General features: G+C 48.4%; 1 protein-coding gene across 1 annotated transcript; it reads right to left on the reverse strand.

The window, feature by feature from the left end:
• Positions 1 to 9,733: 9,733 nt before the first annotated feature.
• Sp7 (Sp7 transcription factor) lies at positions 9,734 to 17,885 on the reverse strand. The gene is made up of 2 exons (XM_038344088.1): positions 17,865 to 17,885; positions 9,734 to 11,002 (listed from the first exon to the last, which is right to left on the reverse strand). The coding sequence occupies exons 1-2, from the start codon at positions 17,883 to 17,885 to the stop codon at positions 9,734 to 9,736; spliced, it is 1,290 nt and encodes a 429-aa protein (XP_038200016.1).
• Positions 17,886 to 18,350: the final 465 nt, after the last annotated feature.

Below are 18,350 nucleotides of genomic sequence, written 5' to 3' on the forward strand. Positions count from 1 at the left end.
TCCATCTTACACCTGTAAGAATGGCCAAGATCAAAAACACTGATGACAATTTATGCTGGATGGGTTGTGGGGTAAAGGGGACACTTTTGCATTGCTAGTGGGAATGCAAGCTGGTACAACTCCTTTGGATGTCAGTGCAGTGATTTCTCAGAAAATTAGGAAACAACCTTCCTCAAGACCCAGTAATACCACTTTTGGGTATATATCCAAAGGATGCTCAGTCGTGCCACAAGGACATGTGCTCAACTATGTTCGTAGCAACTTTGTTTGTCATAGCCAGAACCTGGAAACAACCTAAATGCCCCTCTACCAAAGAATGGATAAGGAAAATGTGGTACAGTTACACAATGGAGTACTACACAGCAGAAAAAAATAACAACAGTTTGAATTTTGCAGGAAAATGGATGGAGCTAGAAAACATTATTTTGAGTGAGGTAACCCGGACACAGAAAGACAATTATCACATGTACTCACTCATAGGTGGTTTTTAAACATAAAGCAAAGATAGCCAGCCTACAAACTACAATCCCAAAGAACTTAGATAACAATGAGGACACTAAGAAAGACTTACATGGATTTAATCTACATGGGAAGTAGAAAGTAGAAAAAGATAATATCTCCTGAGTAAATTGGGAGCATGGGGACCTTGGGGGAGGGTTGAAGTGGGGAGAGGAGAGGCAGGGAGGGGAGCAGAGAAAAATGTAGAGCTCAATAAATATCAATAAAATTAAAAAAAGAGCTCGTTCCAGGACAGGCTTCAAAGCTACAGAGATACCCTGTCTTGAAAAACCTTAAAAAAAAAAAAAAGACTTGTTCATCATGTGACAACAAGCCAAGGAAATTATAAGGAAATTTCCTACTTGCTCTTTATACAACCAAACATTACTACCATTACCTGCAGAAAGTAACCCAAAGCATTCTCAAAGGAATGAAATCTGGCAGATGGATGTGTTCCATTTTGTAAAACTAAAATATGTACATCACACCATTGATACCTATTCAGGTTTTCAATGGGCAACTCTTTGAGTCTGGGAAAGGCTGATTTGGTAATCACACATTTGGTAGAAGTTATGGCCATCATGAGTATACCTGAAAAAATAAAAGTCAGACAAAGCTCCAGAATATGTCTCTAAGAAAATGAAACAGTTTTTAGCTTATTATAAAGCTTATTACATGTATACAGTTCTACAGGCCAGGCAGTTATAGGAAGATCACATCAAACTCTAAAGGATATATTAAATAAACAGAAAAGGATAATAAATACCTCAAGAAATAGATTGCACAATGCTTTCTTAACTTTGAATTTTCTAAATGCTAATGAAAAAGGAACAACAGCTGCAAAAAGACATTGGATAATAGAAAAAAGTACAGAATTAAATCAGCTGATAAACTTTAAAGATGTACTGAACTCGGAATGGAAACCAGGACATGTTATGTTGGGGAAAGGGTTTTGCTTTTGTTTCCACAGGAGAAGAACAGCTATGGATACCATCAAAATTAATAAATATTCAATTTAAACAAGAAACACCCCTTGGGCTGGAGAGATGGCTCAGAGGTTATGAACACTGACTGCTTTTCCAGAGGTCCTGATTTCGGTTCCCAGCAACCACATGGTGGCTCACAACCATCTGTAATGAGGTCTGGTGCCCTCTTCTGGCCTGCAGCCATACATGAAGGCAGAATGCTGCATACAAAATAAAATCTTTTTAAAAAATATTTATTTATTTATTATGTATACAATATTCTGACTGCATGTGTGCCTGAAGGCCAGAAGAGGGCACCAGATCTCATTACAGATGCTTGTGAGTCACCATGTGGTTGCTGGGAATTGAACTCAGGAACTTTGGAAGAGCAAGCAATGCTCTTAACCACTGAGCCATCTCTCCAGCCCCACAAAATAAAATCTTAAAAATAAATAAATAAATACGTAAAAAAAAAGAAACACCTCTTAATTAGAAGAGATAATAGTTCATCAAACAAAATGATTGTTTAATCAAAACTAACTTATAAAACTAACGAATGAGCCGGGCGGTGGTGGTGCACGCCTTTAATCCCAGCACTCGGGAGGCAGAGGCAGGCGGATCTCTGTGAGTTCGAGACCAGCCTGGTCTACAAGAGCTAGTTCCAGGACAGGCTCCAAAGCTACAGAGAAACCCTGTCTCAAAAAGACAAAAAAAAAAAAAAAAAAAAAGAGCCACCTGATATGGAACAGAAGAAAAGCAAAAATTTAAGGACTATTTTATTGCTGCTAATCTCACAATCCCTTGATTTTATATTGCCCTGGGCATCTCCCTCATTGTTTTCTCTCTTTTCTCCTGAGTCTAGATTTTTCCTTCTATTTGTTCTCTCTGCCTGCCAGTCTCACCTATCCTTTTCCTGCCTAGCTATTGACTATTCAACTCTTTATTAGACCAATCAGGTGCCTTAGGCAGGCAAGGTGAAACAAATGCAACATATCTTTATATAATTAAGCACACATCCTTATACCATTAAACAAATGGAGCATAAAGAAATGTAATACATCTTTGCCTAGTTAATATTCCACAATAGAATAGTACCCTCAAAGGGTATGCCTTGGGCCTACCCCCTTCCTGTTTACTTTCTCTTGGCTTCTTGGCCACCATGAGTGATCAGCCTCTGCCACCTGCTTCTGCCACCATGATTCTTCACCTCACATGAAGCCCAAAGAAATCCATTAGCCTAACCCTGAATTGAAACCTCTGAAGCTGAGTCTGGCTTTCTCCTTTTAAAGTACTTTTGTTCTGGGCATGGTCATATATTCCTGCCTGTAACCCCAACACTAAGTGATAATACATTCATGCCTGATGCCTGGAGGGCCAAAAGGGCTGTGGATAACCTGAAACTTGAACTGGTGTTGGTGGTGGTGCACACCTTTAATTCCAGCACTCAGGAGGCAGAGACAGGCAGATCTCTGAGTTTGAGACCAGCCTGGTCTACAGTGCTAGTTCTGGGACAGCACAGACTCCAAAGCTACAGAAAAACCCTGTCTCAAAAAACCAAAAAAAAGAAAAAAAAAAGAAAAATCAGGTTTGATCAAGGAAGACCACCTGAGAAATCTCCAGTAGAAACAGATGGCCCAGATGTCTGAGTTATACATCCAGAACAGATTCAAGACTGCTGCCTGAGGGCTGGAGAGATGGCTCAGCAGTTAAGAGCATTGGGGGACTTCGTGGATTTGGGCATAACACTAGACACTCAGCTACTTTGCTTTCTCTGCTACTCTCCACCGCTGCCCAAGTCTTACCATTTGGTGAACTCTACCATCAGACTCTTTTTCTGAGGTCAGACAAATATTTTGTCACCCAGTACATGTTTTTTGATCACTTATAATGTGCCATACAGTATATTTTACTTTCTGTTTTTGTTTGAGATAGAACCTCATTCTGTAGCTCAAGCTGGCTTCCAAGTCTCCTAAGTTCCTCCTGCTTGGCTACAAACCCAGCAGATAGTGTATATTTGACATCTGAGTGAGTTCATATTTAAGAATTGTTTCACTGGGCATTGGTGGCACACACCTTTAATCTCAGCACAGGCAGATCTCTGTGAGTTCGAGGCCAGCCTGGTCTACAGGAGCTAGTTCCAGGACAGGCTTGAAAGCTACAGAGAAACCTTGTCTTGTAAAACAAACGAAACGAAACAAAACACAAACATACCACACAAAATACCTGGAGATCAGGAATTCGGGATTATCCTCTGAAGCATACAGAGTTCATATGCCTTGGCTGCATAATACCTTGTCAGGCGATGGTGACACAGACGGATCTCTGAGTTTGAGACCAACTATGTATAGTGAGTTCCAGGACAGCAAGACTGTTTCACAGAGAAACCCTGTCTCAGAAACAAAAACAAAACAAAAACCCTTGTCTTAAAGAAATCTAGAGGATGGAACTAAAGCTGGAATGTAAAGAAGAATGGGAGGTTTACAATTAAGGACTTCATTAATTTTGTTTTTTCGAAACAGGCTGAGGCTGACTTGTAATTTGCTGGGCTCTTCCTGCCTCAGCCTCCTCAATGTTGAGAATTAACAATGGTGATTAATTAATCTTGATGGTCAAGCTGGTACACAGTGAACTTAAGAGGTTAGCTTCGTACACATAACACCCCATCTCAAAATAAATAAATAATCCAAGGCTCAGGCCCCATGTGTCAGAGCTTCCAGTCTCACTGAGGACAGAGGAGCAAGAATGGGATTGTATTTCTTGTGTCTTCTGTGTCTGCCTCTCCTGTCAAAAATGCGCTTCCAGGAGAGCTTCCTAGGTCAGAAGACTAAGATGTCCAGAAGGTGACCGCAAATATAAAAACAAAAACACTTGACCTGAGACTAGGCAGTCGGTTCGCCTCTATTTTACACTTCTATTTTACGCTATTTCAGCCCTCACTCTGCAGTCTTGGCTGACGTGGAGCTCACTGGGGCTGCCTTCAACGAGCAGAGATCGGTCCTCTGTGTCCGGAGTCCTGTGCCAAACTTAAGAGATGTGGGAGTCACCTGAGATTTTCTTTTCTTTATTTTGATTTTTTTACATGTATCTTTCTTTTTAAAGATTTATTTATTTATTATGGATATCATGATCTGACTGTGTGGATGCTTGCATCCACAGAGGGTGCCAGATCTCATTACAGATGGTTGTGAGCCACCATGTGGTTACTGAGACTTGAACCCAAGTCCTCTGAAAGAGCAGTCGGGGCTTTTAACCGCTGAGCCATCTCTCCAGCCTCCCTTTATTTTGCTTTTTAATAAATTTGTGAGTGGAGCAGAAGAGCGGTTAAGAGCAGTTGGTGCTTTTCCAGAGGCTCATAGTTCTGTTTCCCAGACTCACATCAGGCAGATTACACCACCTGTAATTCCAGCTCCAACACATAAAACAAAAATAAACAAATCTTTAAAAACTTTACTGGAGGGGCTGGAGAGATGGCTCAGAGGTTAAGAGCATTGCCTGCTCTTCCAAAGGTCCTGAGTTCAATTCCCGGCAACCACATGGTGGCTCACAACCATCTGTAATGAGGTCTGGTGCCCTTTTCTGGCCTGCAGACATACACAGAGACAGAATATTGTATACATAATAAATAAATAAATATTAAAAAAAAAACTTTACTGGACATGACAGCAGGCATCCTTACTCCTAGCACTGCGGAGGCAGAAGCAGGCAGATGTCTGTGACCTCGAGGTCAGCTCATGTACATGTTCATTTCCATGCTACGTGGAGACAGTATGTTTCGAAAAAGAAAAGAAAAAAACATTTATTTATTTATTTATTATGTATACAGTATTCTATCTGTGTGTATGCCTGCAGGCCAGAAGAGGGCACCAGACCTCATTACAGATGGTTGTGAGCCACCATGTGGTTGCTGGGAATTGAACTCAGGAACTTAGGAAGAGCAGGCAATGCTCTTAACCACTGAGCCATCTCTCCAGCCCCAGAAACATTTATTTTATATTTACTTTTTATTTACTTTTGTTTTTGGGGTTTGGGGTTTTTTTTTTTTCGAGACAGGGTTTCTCTATGTAACAGCCCTAGCTGTCCTGAAACTCACTCTGTAGACCAGGCTGGCCTCAAACTTCCAGAAATCCGCCTGCCTCTGCCTCCCGAGTGCTGGGATTAAAGGTGTGCACCACTAAACCTGGTTTATCATTATTTTTTTATGTGTGTGGATATTTTGCTTGATGCAGAAGAGGGGACAGGATCCCCTGGATTTGGAGTTATAGTGAACCTCCATGTATGTGCTGGTCCTGGGAATCAAACCTGAGTCCTCTGCGAGAGCAGTAGAAACTCTTAACCACTGTGCTATCGCTCCAGCTCCTGAATTAAAAAAAAAAAAAAAAGCGAACTCTAGGCTCTCAAAATTATAGTTCCAGAGAATCCTCATATTCTCTTCAGAGTTCTATTTTTTATTTATTTGTTTGTTTGTTTGTTTGTTTATTACTATGTAGCCCAAGGTGACCTCACACCGTGTAGCTCAGGCTAACCTTAAACTCCAAAGTGCTAGAGTTACATGTATGCATCTTGTTTTAAGTGACCAAAATCTAACCTTTTCCTATTAGCCAGGCTAATCCTTGACAAATCAATTTGTCATCTGGGAAGTCACTTAATGGGCACCTGGCTGCCTGAGAGAAGGGGAATCAGGCAGGCTTGAAAAAAAAAACGGAATTGATATTGCCACTTCCATCACCTCCAACACCCTAAAGCTCCCCCAAAACCCCCAACATCATTCCTGTTCCAGCACCTTTGGGTGAAGGCGTGTCGCTCCCCTTTTCATCTTCTGGTTGTGTTATCTACTAGATGTCTGAATCAACCTTTTTTTATTTATTTTTTTCTTTTTTCTTTTTTTGGTTTTTCGAGACAGGGTTTCTCTGCAGCTTTTTTAGAGCCTGTCCTGGAACTAGCTCTTGTAGACCAGGCTGGCCTCGAACTCACAGAGATCCGCCTGCCTCTGCCTCCCGAGTGCTGGGATCAACCTTTTTTTTAAAGATTATATGCATTCTTTCCATGTATGCCTGCAGGCCAGAAGGGGGCACGAGATCTCATTATTGGGAATTGAACTCAGGACCTCTGGAAGAGCAGTCAGTGCTCTTAACCGCTAAGCCATCTCACCAGCCCCCTGAATCAACTTTTCATGTTGCCCTGGGACAAAACTACATTGCCATTCTGCCACTCCGCCCAGGCTCGGCCTCGTTCAAGTACAGCTCTCCTCTTCCACACTGCTAACTTAACATTTTTAAAAATGGTTTTTACAATTTGCAGGTTCAGAGGAGACCAAAGTGCAGGCCTAGCACGCTCCCCCACTAACTTCACTAGGGGGCGCGACGGCCCCGGCGACGCAGCGACTGAGGCCCAGTGGCACCCACCCCCTAGGGCTCCCAGCGTTTGGCCCTAGTTTACCACCGCTCCTTCTACGACCCGAGCTAGAAAACCCGGGCAGCGCTGAAGCTGCGGCCAGAGACTTCTAAGGGGCCCCCCACACAGTCTGGGAGGCATCGCCGGGGCCTGAGCTCGCCCTCCTGAGCTGGGCGCCGCGAGCCGGTAACCAGGCGCACATGGCCCGACCGGCCCTGTTTGTCCTGGCAGCACGCCGCCGCTATTTGAGGCGGTTTTTATCTCCCAGAAACCAGCAAAACCCCAAGCCGAGTCTAGGAAGATGAAAGGGGCCGAGGGGCCTGGGATGGGAGGACTGAAAGGCTGCGGCGAGCGGGAGCTGGCACCGGACAGGCGGAGCCCGGGAGGCGACATGGCCAGCCACTGGGGTGGGGGGTGGGGGATCCTGTGCGCCACGGAGCCGGGGTCCGCTGTCGCCCTCCGCCTCGGGCGTGCTCCCCGGCGCCCCCCACGTCCTGCCCACTCTCCCGGGTCTCCTTCGACACAGCCCCCAGCCCACGGGACAAATCCTCAGAACTCGGTTTTCTTCAAAGCGCCTTTGAAGCCGCGTGCCCGGCCAGAAGGCTGGGGATCTTGCACCTAGGCAAAGGCACGGGTGGAGCGGGGTGGGGTCGCCTTGGGGTCCCGCTCCTCCACGCTGGCGGCGGGGTGGACCGCGGCCCGGGCGCCGCTGCCCGGGAAAGCACCCTATGCAACCCCTCAGCCCAGCGGGGGAGCCCTGGGGGCAGGGGCTGCACAAAGCCCTATTGTGGCTTGGGGACGGCCGCCACAGAGTGGCTTTTGTTCCTCCACTAACTTCGAGGCAGGCACGACTGATAGCAGGCCCCGGGCAGGGGGCAGGTTACGTGCCAGGCGGGTCAGCCGGCCGAGAGTCTCACCACCGACGCGCTGGGGCTGAGCTGCGAGATAATCCCTCCGGTCGGGTCACTGCCCAGACCAAGGTTGATGGTACCGACTGTAAAAGCCTGGATAATAAGCACTGGGCCTTGGCCTTCCCAACTCTTCAGATAGCAATAGGCGACTAAAAACTCCTACCGGGCGGTAGTAGCACAGGCCTTTAATCCCAGCATTTGGGAGGCAGAGGCAACAGGCGAATCTTTGTGAGTTCGAGGCCAACCTGGTCTAAAGAGCGAGTTCCAGGACAGTCGAGGCTACACAGAAAAACCCTGTCTCGAAGAAGCCGAAAAGAAAGGAATGTAAGAAAGAAAGAAAGAAAGATTCAACTTCGTTAGAGAGCATGACCAACCAAGCTGCCTTTTTTTAAAACATTCAGCGTGAAACGCAATCGCGCCGGATTAAATATCCCCGCCTTTCTAAAGAAATGTCCCATGGCCTATCCATCCCCAACCTCTTTCCCTTTTATCACCAGACACAATTTCAAATCGAACTTTTATTTATTAAATTAAAAAAAAAAGACTCCATAAGGGGATTATCCTTTCAACGATGTATGTTCTTCCCAGACTCCATGGGCTTCACCCTTTATTTTGGTAGAAGGAGCAGGGGACAGAACCAGAAGACCCGATAGTCTCAGGAATGGCGTCCAAAGGCACAAAGCGGCTTTGAAAAGTCACTGGAATGGAGTGGAAACTCAGATTGGGGGCCTGTGGCTATAACCCCAAATCCGTTTAGGGACCTCTGTCCTGCAATAAACTCTTCTCATGGCTTCTAGGCCTTGCACGTTGTAGGCATTCAATAAATATTTGATTTACTTGGACTTATTCCCAGAGAAAGCCTTCCCCCCCTTTTCAGAAGGGGCACCTCCAAACCAAAGTCCTGTTGGGTGGACTTTCCTCCAAAGGACAGGCTTCAGACTGCAGCTGCAAGTTCTCCATAACCATGACAACAGGGGATTATTAGCCTGAGGAGGTCACAGGGTATGAGGGGTAGTGGAAGCACCCGCTCTGAGGTCGAGAGAGCTGGGGTCCAGTCCTCCCCTCTGCAGGACTTGAAGTTTCACAGCTTCTGGCTGGGGTGAGGGATCTTAGTGACCTTACTGAGAGACACCCACATAAACTCTAACAACCCAATTTTAAAAACTCCACTGAAAAAGAAACCCCACTGAGACCTTGATGATAGAGATCTATGAACAAGATCTCCACTACCGTTTTTTGTCTATACAGAAATGCATTTGACTAGAATTTCCTTAGCAAAAAAGAAAAAAGAAAATCCCCTTCCCTCTCCAGCTCACTCTACCTGACCTGTCATAACTTAGATAAATAGAATTATTATTACTATTGTTTACTCCTGGTGCATAGGGGTTAAGTACTCAAGGCTGGGGGCAGCCTCCCTGACCCTGGGGTCACCCCATCTTGGGGATCAGATCCCCATTGGTCTGCCCCCTTCTTGGCACTATGCTCCCAGCCGGGTAACTAATACCAATTTCCCTAACTCAGCTTCCTAATGAAGAACCACCAGGGGGCAATAAATTATCATCATCATTGTGTTTGCTTTTTAAAAAAAGGCTCAAGGGAATGGAAGCACAGCAGAAGTCTGAACACAGCCTGAAGCTGCTGGGGAAGTGGCAAATAGGGTTGGGAAGAAAAAGATTCGATGGCAAAGAGTTACTGAGGGTGATGGGAGGCTGTGAACACGGAAGGGAGGAGAAAGTTTAGGAAGCCAGAGCACAGGCACAGGCAAGGGCTTGAGAGGACTTTGACTAAGACTTGTGGGTAAAGGGAGAAGAGCTAAGGAGATAGCCAGGTTAGGAATGTCTAGGGTTAGGCGGAGAAAACCCCCAAGTGTAGCATGCATAGGAAAAGAGTGAGGGACAAGCAGTGGCCCACCACACCAAGAGAGCCTGGCAAGAGGACCCTGGAACTGGAGACCTTCCTCTACCCAGCTCAGATCTCTAGCAGGTTGCTCTGCTCCGGACTGCCTCCAGGGGCTTTTTCTGGGGGTGCTGGCGAGGTGGAAGATCGGGGAGGCTGACTGGCTTCTTCTTCCCCGACGTTGCGGCCCTCCCCCAGCTCCTTAGGGCCACTTGGGGGCGGCCCCGGGCCTGGTTCCCCGTGGGTGCGCTGGTGTTTGCTCAAGTGGTCGCTTCTGGTGAAGCGCTTGGAGCAGAGCAGGCAGGTGAACTTCTTCTCCCGGGTGTGAGTGCGCACGTGGCGCTCCAGCTCGTCAGAGCGGGTGAACCTCTTGCCGCAGAAAAGCCAGTTGCAGACGAAAGGCCTCTCGCCAGTGTGCCAGCGCAAGTGGGCTTTCAGATGGGAAGCCTTGCCGTACACTTTGCCGCAACCAGGGATGTGGCAGCTGTGAATGGGTTTCTTCCGCAGCCCAGCCGCTGCTGCCCCCAGCCGCTCGAGCTCCTGACAATTGGGGCAGTCGCAAGTAGAACGCCCTGCCCCACTACTGGCATATCCACCACTACCCCCAGTGCCTGCACCCCGCGGGGGTTTGCCTGCACTACTTCCCTCCAGTTGCCCACTATTGCCAACTGCCTTGGGCTTATAGACATCTTGGGGTAGAACATGCTGGGGCCCTGATTGCAGGAGGTGGGGCGCTGGGTAGGGAGCTGGATTGAGGGGGGCAAAGTCAGATGGGTAAGTAGGCAGCTGGGGGTTCAGTGGAGGCTGGGTAGGGCCTGTGGACAGTGTCCCTTGCAGCCCATCACCTTGGCTCTGGCCACTACCTAGCCAGTTGCCCCCAGGGTGCATGTCCCACCAAGGAGTAGGTGTGTTGCCTGGACCTGGTGAGATGCCTGCATGAATGCCTGTCTTGTACCAGGAGCCATAAGGATGGGCCATGTCCAGAGAGGTGTAGACACTAGGCAGACAGTCAGAAGAGCTGTGCCCCTTGGGCACCAGTAGCCCAGGGTCTTGGGCACCAGTGGGCCCAGGAAATGAGTGGGGAAAGGGTGGATAGTCATTGGCATAGCCAGAGGCTGGGGCAGGAGGACTGCCTGCAGGGGAGAGGAGCCCATTGGTGCTTGAAAAGGGAGCTGGGTAGGCGTCCCCCATGGTTTTGGGGGCTGAAAGGTCGGAGTATGGCTTCTTTGTGCCTCCTTTCCCCACTGTTGTCCCGCAGTCCCGCAGAGGGCTGGAGCCACCAAATTTACTGCAAGCTGCTGTCAGCATGGCCAGGGGACTGGAGCCATAGTGAGCTTCTTCCTGTAGAGAGAGCAAGATGCAACACTTAAGAGGAAAGATGAGGGTGGGAAGAGTTTAGCTATCGGACTGAGACCTACAGACACAGAGGACAAAGCACAGAGATTAGGGGAAGCTAAAGAGGCGGGGAACTAGAGGGAAGAGTGGCATGCCAGCGAGCCCCTGGACCTGACACTCTAGTCCAGCAGACAGGAAGAGCCCACTGTAGAGTCTGAGGAAGAGCTGGCTGAGGTGAGAATTAGGGCCCTGACCTAGGAAAGTGGACTTGAAGCAGACAAAAGCTACGCCATGGCCAGGGACTCAAAAAGGATGCACCTCAAAGAAGAGCATGACCTGAATGTGGTGGCTCACACCATAATTTAGGAGGTGGAAGGAAGAAAAACCAGATGCTCAGGTCACCCTCAGCTACACAGCAGTTCCAGGCCAGAATAGGCGGCATAGACCCTGTCTCAAAAGCAAATAGGCCAGGTATGGTGGCACATAACTTTATGCTTGAACTCTATAAACAGAGGCAGGAGGATCTCTGTGAGTTCAAGGCTACCCTGGTCTACATAGTAAGTTCCAGGGCAGCCAAGGCTATGTAGAAAGACCCGGTCTTGAAAACTGAAACTAAAAACCCAAACTAAAAAGCCTAGCTCCTTAGGACACTGAGGCAGGAGGGTCACTTGAGCCCAGGAGTCTCTGAGATGAGTTTGGTCAGCACAGCAAGGCCACCAAGGCCACCGTCTTCCATATCCTCTCCACAGGAAGCAGTATGGGGCACAGAGAGAAGCAAAAGCACTGGGGAACCATTTTGGACCCCAGTCCAGATTTTCCTGGCTTCACCTCACTTCCATTTCCTGTTTCTGCTTCAGTCCATGACTGAAGAGTCACCGCCTCATCTCCCTGAAGTCCAGTCCACAAGGCCCTGGGAAGGAATCTCTTGGCATGGACTTAGAGCTGGGAAGCTAGAGGAGAGGGCAGCAGAGACACTGCCGGGACACTGAGAGGGAATAGGGCTGCAGCCAAGACTAGACTGGTGAAGCAAGAATGGCTTTCAAACAGGCATTGGGCACCTCCTGCTTCTTGGTACTAGCTAGTGTTCCTCTAAAAGAGTCCAAAGTCATCAAGACTCTCCACGACAGGGAGCTGGTTAAGACACTGAATTACAGCCTTTCTCCTCCGTGTCTCAGTATCCCCTAACATGTGGTCCATGGATGGGTTGGTCCGCACCAAACCATTCAAGCCAGTAAATGGAAGCTATAAAAGTGGACTGAGGAGGCCTTTTAGAAACACAGAAGTGGCTGGGCGGTGGTGGCGCACGCCTTTAATCCCAGCACTTGGGAAGCTGAGACAGGTGGATCTCTGTGAGTTCGAGGACACATCTAGAGTGAGTTCCGGGACAGGCTCCAAAGCTACAGAGAAACCCTGTCTTGAAAAAACAAACAAACAAACAAACAAACAAAATCACAGAGGTATCCAGGTGGTGGTGGCACATGCCTTTAATCCCAGCACTTGGGAGGCAGAGGCAGGCATAATTCTGTGAGTTTGAAGCCAGCCTGGTCTAGAGTGAGTTCCAGAACTGCCAAGGCTACACAGAAAAATCTTTCTTGAATGATCAATCTGAGCACCCTCGTGACTGTCCTGCCTCAGGTGCTCCTGGTACCCTTTCTTAGGTCACATTCAGAATCTCATGGGAAGAAATACAATCTAGCATCCTTGGCTAGTATGTACAAAATACTGAGTTCAACCCAATTACCTTACAAAAAAGAGAGAAAATAAGAGATCCTACAAAAGCTCGGCCATATGGGGCCAGTGAGATGGTTCAGTGGGTAAAAGCATTTGTTACTAAGCCTGATGACCTAAGTTAACGCCCCCTCCAGCACCAGAACCCAAAATAATAGAAGGTGAGACCTCCCACAAGCTGTCCTCTGTCCTCTGGCTTCCACACATCCTATGGCATGGCATTCACATAAATAACCCCCCCTCGTGTGTCTGAGTATCACACATTTTTATAAAACCTGGATATTGGAGCTGGAGGGATGGTTTGGCAGTCAAAAGCCCTTACTGCTCTTCCAGAGAACTGGGGTTAGGCTCCCAGCACCCACATGGCAGTTCCAACACCCTCTTCTGGCTCTGCAAGCACCAGGAACACAGTGGTGCACATACATCCATGTAGCAAAACACCTATACATGTAAAGTTAAAATAAAAAAGTACCAGTTGTGGTACACACCTTTAAATACAGCGCCCAGGAGGCAGAGGCAGGCAGATCTCTGCATTCAAGGCCAGCCTGGTCTACAAAGTGAGTTCCAGGACAGGATAGCAAGAGTTACAAAGAAACCCTATCTTAGGGGGGGAAAATAGGAAAGAAAAAAGAAAGGGAAAAAAGAAGGAACAATAAAGAAAGGAAGAAATAAATAAAAATCAATGTCTAATGTCTTCCTAATAAGCCTTACAAAGGAAGGCAAGAATCCAGGGTTCTCAGACCTGCCTGGTGGCTCCTGTATGTGTGTGAGATGCAATGCCAAGTCCTAGAGGTGAGGCTAGTGTCTCCACATCTCAGTGAAGGGCTTTGCGATCACGACTCCTATACTGCACCCCTGCCCAACTCTCTATCTCTGTCTGAGGTCTTGTTAATTCTACACCCGCCCAGAGGTGGTGGCGGACACCTTTAATCCCAGCACTCAGGAGGCAGAAGCAGGCAGATCTCTGTGAGAATTCCAGAGTGACTCCATAGCTACTGAGAAACCCTGTCTCAAAAAACCAAAAAACTAACAAACAAAATCCTATGGACTCCCAAATATGAGCCATCAAATACCACCCAAATAAACTGTTGTTTATTGTCCATCAGTAAACTTCGGGACTTTCCCCGGAAGGGTTTTCCTGGTTTCCCCACCCACCCCCACCCCCAGATGGTTGGTTTCTCTGTGTAGCCCTGGCTGTCCTGGAACTTGCTCTGTAGACCAGGCTGGCCTCAAACCCACAGATTATCTTCCTGCCTCTGCCTCCTGAGTGCTGCTGGGATTAAAGGTGTGCGCAGCCGCCACCACCAGGCTCCCTGAAGCTTCTAAGGGCCCATGCAGAGAGGTTAGGGTAGGAAAGCTGGTGGGACAGGAGTAAAACTTAGCATGAAGGGGAGGTGGCAACATAGGAGATACAGAAACAGGGTACACAAAGGACACTGTAGCATGCAAAGCTGCGGCACGTCACTATGGCAGTGACAGAGAAGCGGGGGGACCGTAAAGGGAGATGTTTGCTTTAAGAGACAGAAATGGACAGGAAAGTTGAAAAACAAAAGGGAGGGAGAGCAAGGAAGGCAGAATAAGCAAAGAAAGGTGGTAAGGGATACTGGGCCAGGAAAACACAGGAAAAGACAGGAGAAGGAAGCCGGAGGAGGAGGAAGGCATACACTTCCCACCTAAGAAAAACCTACCATGGCTATGGGCCCCAGACAACCCCAGAGCAGGTCATTCCTCCCTCCTTCTCCCCCTTAGCTGCTGCCCCTCCCCCTCTGCCCAGCATGGCCCTGCTCGACTCCGGCTCCGGTGGCTTCCCTGCGGTCGGTTTATTTTTAAAAACGCCAATGCGGTCCCCCGCCTGCCTGGCCCTCACACTGTGGCCACAAGGGCCTCAGCCAAGCCCAGGGACCCCACCCAGCTGTGGGGAGGTAGGGACGGGTAAAAAAGACAGCCAACGCTAGGCTGACATGAGACCCCGACTTTGGGAGCAAGGACCAATGGGGGTCTTGAAGGTCAGAAAGAAAAAGCAAAGTACTGGCCTGCTCTGGGGGCCAAGCGCTGGAGGAGAAGTTCCATCTCAGCGCTGCTCGCTCTCTCTGAGAGCTGAGGAAAAGGGTTCAGGATTCCGGGCATATGCTCCTATGTATGATCATATGCATTACCTTGTAGAAACCAAGATACCCATTTTCCAGTTTCCCCGTTCCTCATCCCTGTCCCACCACCCTTTAAAATAAAAGGCTTAGCCAGGTGTGGTGGTTCATGCCTTTAGTCCCAGCACTGGGAAGCAGGCAGGTCTCTATGAGTTTGAGGCCAGTTTGGTCTACATAGTGAGTTCCAGGACAGTCTACATAGCGAGATCCTGTCTCAAAAAACGAAAATAAATAAACAAAATAAAAGGCTTAAAGTACTGAATGAGGAGCTTCTAAAGAAAGATAAGCCTTTTCTCTGATGTCAAGTGAATCAAGGGGACCGCCTGATTCCAAGTAACTCACGATGGAAATGCTTACTACACTTCTGACAGCTGGGTCTAGCTACATAGGCCGAGCACCCGGCTTCCTGGTCCTACTTCTAGCTTTCTCCCAAGTTTTCTTAATTCACTCAGCTTTATAATTTTTAAAAATGTTCTTGTCAGGCAGTGGTAGAGCACGTCTTTAATCCCAGCACTTGGGAGGCAGAAGCAAGCGGATCTCTGTGAGTTCGAGGCCAGCTTGGTCTACAGAGAGAATACACAGAGAAGTCTTTTCTTGAAAAACAAACCAAATTTTTTTATTACGAATATTTTATTTTTATCTTTTGGCTTCCTAGGAATTTGAACCCAAGGTCTCATCCCTGCTAAGCAAGCACTCCAGCACTGAGCTATATCCTAATAGGACAGGCTCCCGAACTCCATGCCTAGTGTCCTCCCCTCCTCAGCTCCCCTCAGTTCAGCTAAGTGTCTTTACCTCAGCAGCCGCTTCCCTCTCTGAATCCCAAGTTCCTTCCACTGCTGGGGAAGCTCCTCATCTCAGAGGGATCCCCAGGGCACTGCAGAAGAAGAATCTAGGACCCTAAAAACTAGGTATAGAAATGGAGAGACTGCCTTAGGTGGTACACACACCTTTAATCCCAGCACCTGGGAGGCAGAGGCAGGCGGATTCTGAGTTTGAGGGCAGCCTGGTCTATAGAGTGAGTTCCAGGACAGCCAGAGCTATGTAGAGAGACCCTGTCTCAAAAGAGAAAGAGAGAGAGAGAGAGAGAGAGAGAGAGAGAGAGAGAGAGAGAGAGAGAGAGAGAGACTGGTCCATGGTTGAGTTAGGTGCGTCCTGATCACAGGGAGCTGGAGATGGGCAAGCCTAGCATCCAGAAGCACACATTCTTATTGCCAAATGCTTCTGTCTTTCCAGAAATTCTCCCAACTGCCCCTCCCCCAGGCACACATGCCACGCTGGCAAGGCTGGGAAGCTATGCATGCCCATGACACTGTCCCTGCTCTGGCAGACCCGGGACTCATATGCACCTTTTTCTTTCTGCTCCCTCAAAACCATTGTTTCAATATAGTCTGTTGAGTAAAAGTATGTGCCCATAGTCATACATATACACAATGATAAATAAAGAAATTTAGACTCTATTGGGGAAGGGACCATGAGAACAGTCGGTACACAGTGCTGTTGAGAATAGGTCTCTGTATCGGGATTCCTATCTGCTTATAGAGTGTGTCCCGCCCTACTGGCTTGTAGGCCATTACCTCAAACTCAGTCACAAAGTCATTACCTCATAACCTTATGGACACCACTCCTCATGTGGACTGAGTACTAAACTAATCCAGCTTATAGTACACACACACTCTTGTGTACACACACACCTGTACCCACAAAGTCATCAATGTAAACAACTCTAACACTTACACACAGGCCAGTGGACACATAAGTGATGTACACACATGCGCACGCACATCTTCCACAGGTTTAGCTAGGCGACTTTCTGATGAGTTAATCACCAAAGACTCGTCACTCCTGGGACCTGAGTTAGCGCACCCAGAATAGAGGTTTTGTTTGTTTTGTTTTTGAGACATGGTCTTTCTATGTAGCTCTGGCTGTCCTGGAACTCTCTATGTGGATCGCGCTGGCCTCATACTCAGCTGCTTCTGCCTCCCAAGTGTTGGGATCAAAGGTGTGTGCCACTACTTCGGGCTGAGATGGTGGCTTCTGAAGGCCCCCAGAATAGGAACAAGTTGATGCTGCTGGAGGGCACTGACATTCAAGGAGGATTATCTCACCCCAAATTCCTTCAGAAGGACCCTGAAAACAATCTGGAGATGGTGACAGAGAAACAGCACCAAGTGACTGGAGGACCGTAAGTCCTCCCTGTCCAACTCTGTGCCTTGGGTCCCCCAGAAGCCATGGCAAAGTCAGTGATTTCTCAAGATCCCAAATTCATATGGTACCCTAGATCTCTCTGTCGTCAGAACCAGGCAACAGATACTGGGGTCCCAGCCTGAGGGGAGTGGCCCAGTCCTCCCTGGCGCCTCCCACTCCCAAAATAGAGCTCAGTTTGTCTTTGGCCGAAAGCTAAATATTTGTGAGCCGGGCAAGCGGCCTCAGACCCTGTCCCTCCTCCTTGGTTCCCTCTCAGGTCAGCCCCCCACATGCAGGGCTGTTCTCCTCTTCTCTCCAACAGCCTCCCTCCTCTCCCACACACCAGCTCCCAGTCTAGGCTCTCTCCTCAACACAGACCTGACCAATCTTGCTGAGTGTAGGAGCTCTAGACATGAGACTCTCTCCCAAGTCAAAGAACAAGCTGAAGGTTTCTCCATGCCGGCTCAGACACTATCGGCTGTCAGCCTACCTGTTCCCTGCTGTCATCCCCCTCCCCAGTGTTCTTGCACTCCTCACAGTTAGTGCCTAGATGACCTTAGGAATCCTCACTTTCTTTTTACCTAATTCTCTCTCCCCCTTCTTTGACTGCCCTCCGACCCCTGGCCCTGTTTTCCCCTCCCTTTGCTTCTACCCCCTTTTTGGCCCTCCTAGGACACTACTCATCATCAGAAGGATCCTGGGAGTGACTGGCTTTGCAGCTACTGCCTCTGTGAGCTGAGGGGGTAGGGTAGGCATGGGTTAGGACCAGGAAGATTGTAGCTGGTTTCCTAGGAAGAGGAGGAAGCAGTTACCTCAAGCAGAGAGGACGCCATCCTCAGGCTGGGGATCAGGTCCCAAGGAGCCAGGCAGATGGAGAGAATCGAGGAGCCAGAGGGAAAGGGGAGAGGGAGGGAGAATGGGAGAGAAGAGATCTAAAGTTAGAAGGGACTGGGGGGTGGGGGTGGGGGGGCTGCTCTCTGTCTGTAGGGATCCACCCTCTAAATTACAGCTTTCCCAGCGGAGAAGACTCCGGATCCAATGAGGAGGGCGAGAGAGGGAGGCAGAGGGTCCAAATTTCCTGTTTCATTTGCTGAGCTCCCCAAAGAAGGGATCTGGGAGGGAGAGGAGAAAAGGGGGCGCCTAGGGAGCGGGTGGGGAGCAGGAATACAGGCAAGTTGTCAGAGTTTCTTTGGGAGTGCTACCGGGAAAGGTGAAAAGGACTGGTAGACCCAGGTGTCTTACATACCCCAGAAATCCAATAGGCATCTGTGGGCAGTCCCCAGAGCTGCTCGGCATCT

This window comes from Arvicola amphibius, chromosome 9, assembly GCF_903992535.2.
Source record: "Arvicola amphibius chromosome 9, mArvAmp1.2, whole genome shotgun sequence".
NCBI classification, from domain to species: domain Eukaryota; kingdom Metazoa; phylum Chordata; class Mammalia; order Rodentia; family Cricetidae; genus Arvicola; species Arvicola amphibius.

What these genes read in the sequence shown, in the direction of transcription:
- Sp7 (XM_038344088.1), bottom strand. Translation starts at nt 17,885, where the DNA reads ATGGCGTCCTCTCTGCTTGAG. An exon ending in TGGCGTCCTCTCTGCTTGAG is followed by an intron (nt 11,003 to 17,864) that starts GTAACTGCTTCC and finishes CTCTCTCTACAG; the next exon opens with GAAGAAGCTCACTATGGCTC.